General features: G+C 37.4%; 1 protein-coding gene across 1 annotated transcript; it reads left to right on the top strand.

Annotated features, from left to right (window-relative positions):
* The first annotated feature begins 531 nt into the window (after positions 1–531).
* On the top strand, positions 532–5385 carry LOC113206113 (REPTOR-binding partner). Its single transcript, XM_026422038.2, has 4 exons — positions 532–843; positions 1588–1678; positions 1779–1900; positions 1988–5385. The coding sequence occupies exons 1-4, from the start codon at positions 793–795 to the stop codon at positions 2081–2083; spliced, it is 360 nt and encodes a 119-aa protein (XP_026277823.1). The 5' UTR covers positions 532–792; the 3' UTR covers positions 2084–5385.
* The last annotated feature ends 492 nt before the right edge of the window (positions 5386–5877 follow it).

Genomic DNA, 5877 nt, shown 5'->3' with positions numbered 1-5877 from the left:
AAATAGTATACACAAGAAACAAGAAGGCTGAACTTGTTTATTAACACCGTTAACGCCGTGGTCGCTTAGCATGCCAAAATGTTGGCAGTCACTTTTTGACTGCCGCAAATTTTGGCTGTTTCTTGGAGGCTGTCAATTTTTGGCCTCCTTACATGCCAAATTTTGGCCTTTTTTCAAAGCTGCAATTTTTTGGCCTCTTTGAATGCCAAAAATCGCCCCCCCCCCCTCCCCTCCCCGTCGGCCCAAATAGCCCCCTGGGGTGGGTAGGCAATTTGTTCGACAAAACCCCTGAAAGTAGGCAACCCACAGCAAATCGCCCCCTCCGTCAGACGGACTTAAAACCGCGCCTGTGAGACAGACATGAGACTTTGCCCATGGTGCTTATGTCCGTCTCATGACCGTCTCAGGTCCAGTCGCAGGTTTTTTTTAGTCTCTGTCCAGTGTAGTCTCATGTACCCCCCCCCCCCCCCCGTGTGAAAGGTGCGGAGTGCGGAAGCTTCGTTGTTAAAAGAGTTCTTTTCGCGCTTTCAGGCATGGAGTCTAGCTTCAAAGAGCGTTCATTGAGGGAGCACTTTCGCGCCAAGCGCCGTTAGCCAATCACGTTCGTTCACAAGCGAAAGGGTGGGGGACGCCACACAAGCGGTCGGAAAGGTCGAATCTCTGGCCGCACAGCAATATCTATGCTGTTGCCATATCGAAAAGGCGACTGCTAAGAAGAAGCAAACAAAATAAACAGGAGTTATCAAAACAAACACATCTCAGTGCTCGATTTTTTCGCTTATTTGCCTCAAAATGATGGAATTTGAAGAAATGATCATCAGCGGATGCAATGACGGGGACGAGGTAACTTTTAGAGTATTTATTTGCACCTGTCGCATGCCGATTGCGGGTCTATCGTACGTTTTTAAGTTGTAGTCTGTTGTGTAACGTTTCAAGGTTTTCCTCACCTGTTTGTTATTGACTCTGAGCATGTGCTTTGGTATGTTCAACGCTCGAAAACTGTCTCTCTTAACTTTAAATGCACCAGTTTGCGTGCCAAACTGATCATTGTGTGTGAGTCTTATGCACAAGAAGACGATTATTCGAAACCTTGAAGCGCCACCTCATTCTCCTGCATCAGCAGTTCTTGTAACCTAGGCCTAACTTGCTTTGCCAGCAGAAGGCTCGTGGTTGTGTCTTTGTCTTGAACTTCCGCGTTTTGCGGTGGCCCCTGGAAATGATTTGTTGATTCTTCTAGTCTTGCATCTTGCATCAAACTTGTTTATTGACCTAATAACTATTTGATACCTCTGGTAACTTTTATTATATTTAATATGAAGCAATTTTCTATGCCTGTTGCTTCACTCATTCTAAAATTTGTCTCATATTGATTTTCTAAACATGTTTAATTATTGTATTTTTGGTCAATCCACTTTCTCTTTAACTCATCTTTTAAATGGTGCAATTCAATTTTTCTGTCATAAATGTGGTTGTCCAGAATATAATGTTTTTTCCTGCTGGAATTTGAATAAAAAGTTTCAAATTTGTGGCTATTGTTTGGGGATATTTGACACCTGACTAATTGTGACATTTTCTTATCTGTAACAGGATGGCTCACGAGAAAGGAAGGAAGGCGGTAAACGAGGCCGCAAACCAGGCAGAAAGTCAGCAGAAAAATCTGATGTTAAAGCTAAACTAGGTACAATCTTCTGTTCACAAATGTCCTTTTATGTTTCAATTGATACTTTCACTCAATTTTGAGTTTTACTCTATGCTGTGGTATGTTTTCAATTTTTCAGAAAGGAGCCGTCAGAGTGCTCGTGAGTGTAGAGCAAGGAAAAAATTAAGATACCAGTATTTAGAAGAACTGGTTGCAGACAGAGAAAAAGCAGTGCTGGCGCTGCGTATTGAGATAGAAAAGGTATCTGTATTGATTAATTTGCTGTAACTCTACTGTTTTGAATAATTCTATCTTATTCTAACTCTAAAAAATTGTATTGCATTGCAGTATAAGGTATGGACAAAGGAACTAGATGATGGACGAATACCGGAAGGCTTCCAAGACATGCTGGAGGAAATGGGAGTTTTGAAGCAAGAGAAATGAAGATTATGTATTTTTGTCCTGTTACTCATCGTCAAACTCATGCTGTTACTATAGTTCTTAATCTTATGTCAGCAGTTAATATTATTATTTGTGTGAATCATATTTTACCATTTTACGTGTTGTCATTTGGCCACAGCTAAGAACAGTAGTTCACAATGGAACTAGAATTGAAATAATGTTACATTCCAATTTCACTCAGTTCCAACTGTGGAAACTATACAAATTATTCTGATTTGTCAGTTTGAATTTTGTTATTTCCTACTTTTCTGACCTGTGGCCGTAGAACATTTGCACACCCTACCTGATTAAACAATTTCGGTGGAAAGGGTTTGGTATCTGTTTCTTTTAAAAAAAATTAACACACACTGGACTAGTTTTTGATGTAATGTTTTATATCTAAACTTTGCACATGCAAAGCTATACCAAATATTTTTAGTCCAAGATTGTGATTTTGTTCATCTTGTCAAGTTGATTGCTCTTATTGGTGTTCTTGTACTGATTATAGGGTTTGGTTGTTGTAGAATTACGAGTCTTGAATGTAAACCACATTTGTTAAGTTTATGTTTATTAATCTATCCATAGATTACAGCTGGGCAGAGATACTGCTGCTAATTGGATACGGATACCTCTTGCCTAATTGCTCTTGGGCTCTAAAGATGGATGAAATGTCCAATGAGAAATTAGCAGTTTCGGTATTCTTTATGGTTTTATTTATAAAAGTACACTTTAGTTTAGCTCTCTAAATTTTGATATGATCATATCAGGCAGATCTTGCTTTTGTTTGTATCCTATAATTGTTATGCTTTTTATTGTCCCTTTGTATGCTGCTGGTTTGAACTATTCATTTGTTTCCTAGCCAATTTCAGATCTGGTCATCTAAATATTGTGCTAGTAAATTAAAGTAGTTAGGCTGTATTCGGGGCCACCGAGCTACAGGGTTCAAAGTATATTCAAATTATTCCTTGTGAAATGAACTACGCGTTAAGCTCTAGAAAATTACACTTCCATGATGTCGTTTACGAATTATAATTAATCTAAAATTGGCCGTTTTTACATGGGCTCTTATGGGAGATGCATGGTTTATTTGACCGTAAACGCAAATGCGCCGGTCAAATAACCGGAGGTGGCATTCATTAGACGCAGAATTTTATTCTGCGTCGATCTATGCAAAGAAAAGTAAATGTTTATGATGTAATAAGAAAGATATTAACGAAAAACAGCCCAAAACTAGCAAGATGGCCGCCGGTCTGTAGTCGTCTGCTTGGACGGCAGGAAAAGCGGCAATTCAAATCACGATACCCTTTTCTGTAAATTGCTTAAATTACTGATTCTTTTGGGGTTATTATACTTAGGATATAGTTTTTAGTCCCTTTTACAACTGTGAGATACTCAAAATCTGTTTTAACATTCATTCTTTGCATTTTAATGACAAGTTGGATCTCGTGTTTGAATTTTGTCTGCTACCAACCTTCCGGTCCGAAAGTGACGAATGTCAGTGTATGCATGTAGAATCAAGATACAGCTCTGAAAATGATTTTCATGGGCTCTGTGTACCTTTAAATTCCACCTTGTACACATTCACAAGCCTTTAAACGTCATCTCAAATTTTTGACCTCGATTTACATACCGGCAATTTTTACGTAGCTAGGTTGACAGCAGGTCAGAAACTAGTCAAGTCTACAACTAAATCAGCCTTTTTAAAATTGGTGTCTGACATTTAAATTGTTCTGAGCTAAAAAATAACACTTAATATTGTCTTATGAGTGCTCCTGTTCACATTTTATATTTTTCCGGTCTTACAAGTAGTACTATTGCACATCCTTCAGTACGTCACTTGACCAGCTGGCAAGTCAGCCTAACTACTTTAAAGTTTTGATTTCAATTAGTGAGTAAAATGGAAGTTTGTGTTTTTCAACATTCATAGAATAGTGGTAAATTTGATCTTATTTTACTAAATTTGCAATTTAGTTGCTGGGACAGCTGGCATGTTTCCGGAAGCTTTCTTTACAACGTTGCCTTTGTGTTAGTAGTTATATATTATCTGTCAGTGTCATTTATAATGAACTCATTAACTGGTGTGTGGCTGTGAATGCTGCTGTACTTTCAGCGTATCTAGCACCAGGACTTCAACTCAGTTGGAATCAAAAAGTGCCTAATAGATCATTGAAGTTTGTGGTACTCAGCCCTTTTTGGTGACAAATGGTTACTGCTTCTTTAAAATAATCATCTGTTCTGTCAAAAGCAGGAAAATATGTGAATTGGCATCATAGTTTAGCACAACAGAGATGATTTCACTGATAATTGCTCTTGGTGTATACCCAATTGTTACTTTCTTGATGTTATTTGATGCATGGCTGTGGACTAAGGCTTTGGGGTAAAAGATAATGCGGGTAGTAGCCATTATTATAGAGTAAGAGCTTTAGTTTTTTAATAAGAAAAGGTGGTACTGTAATTTAAAGTGTGGTCAGTTTTGGTTTCAAAGAATTGAGTGAAGGTGCTTGTCTCCATTGCCATGTGTGATTTACCAAAAATGTTGGTTTTTGTTTGTACTTAAAAAGCTCCCATTTTAATGGCCAGTTTTAATTAATAGTACTCCAGTATTAAGTTAATAAGGTGTTCCTCCTTCCAGTTTACATAATTGTTACACTATACCACTCCATAACAAAAAGTTCTTGTTCAGCCCAATAAAATCTACTTGTTTACCCATTTCTGCACAATTTTTTGTCTCTTTCTTTCAATTATTGAATGAAAATTGATGTGTGAAATTGTTTGTGCATAACTCATTGTTGATTTGTACTCATCTCCGTATCAGTATCACTTCAATCTAGTGTACTTGAGTGCTTCACAGTACCATTTTTGGCTCAATTAAAATTGTTTGTCAAGAAATCTTTTATTGCTGCCTAAGGCTACATTTGTAGTACACACCTGTGCCGAAACAATTTTGTTGGCCACCAGTTGATATTTTGTGATTATTGATTTTGAATAGTAACAGATCATCTCAATGGAATACCTATGTCTCCTTTGTATGATTTTGTTAATTAACTTGCCCTCTCAGAAAGGATAGAGTACATAGCTGCATATTTTTTCCTGTTGACTGAGAGTGCTTCCTTATTGACTTTGACTTGTTTAATTACTTTTTTCACAAAGTTGTCCATGGTTTACGTTTAGTGGCAGCCATAAGTTTGTACTTGTAGAGTTAGAATGAGAGTTCATTCCCTATGTGTTGTTTTAATGTATATCTATGGGAAAAAATCTATTTATTTTGACATGAGTTACAGAAATAAAAGTATTTATCATTATCATTTTGTTGAAAATTTATTCTAGTTTTTTCTCATCTCAAATGCTTCATAACAACCACTCTGATTGTTTTCTTTATCAGTCGTGGGTAAAAATAAACTCAAATCACATTTGAGGTCATAATTGTTAACATGAAATAATGTTCTTGTGAAAGAAAATGCAAGACACTAAAATAAATAAATAACTTCTTAAATTGATGAGCAAACCAACTAAGAAAAGATATCATCACAAGCAACTACCTCCATAATGTACAAAAGTCTTGAGTCATCTAAAAAAGAAGCTCTGCCATACAAAACAATTGATTCTTCAGCTTGATCCTAAATGATCATAAGGTACTCCTATGCATTCAAGTCTTAAGAGCTTTCTCAGGCCTTAGCCTGAGCCTGACTAGCCTTCCATATCCTGTCCTTTGGAAGATTTGGGGTTTAGAATCGTCTGCCGCCACTGTAAGGAGGCAGGTAGTCGTTTGTCGGTCTAGGGGGAGGAGGTGGTGGGGG

The sequence above is a fragment of the Frankliniella occidentalis genome, unplaced genomic scaffold (assembly GCF_000697945.3).
Source record: "Frankliniella occidentalis isolate FOCC.00 unplaced genomic scaffold, Focc_3.1 Scaffold60, whole genome shotgun sequence".
In the NCBI taxonomy this organism is placed as follows: domain Eukaryota; kingdom Metazoa; phylum Arthropoda; class Insecta; order Thysanoptera; family Thripidae; genus Frankliniella; species Frankliniella occidentalis.
The sequence above is the reverse complement of the archived record's forward strand: the minus strand, read 5'-3'. Positions and strand labels throughout refer to the sequence as shown.

Bases quoted from the DNA above. Each gene is read 5' to 3' on its own strand.
- LOC113206113 (XM_026422038.2), top strand. From the start codon at position 793: ATGATGGAATTTGAAGAAATGATCATCAGCGGATGCAATGACGGGGAC. The intron at 844-1,587 runs GTAACTTTTAGA...TATCTGTAACAG, and splicing joins GATGCAATGACGGGGACGAG to GATGGCTCACGAGAAAGGAA. The intron at 1,679-1,778 runs GTACAATCTTCT...TCAATTTTTCAG, and splicing joins TGATGTTAAAGCTAAACTAG to AAAGGAGCCGTCAGAGTGCT.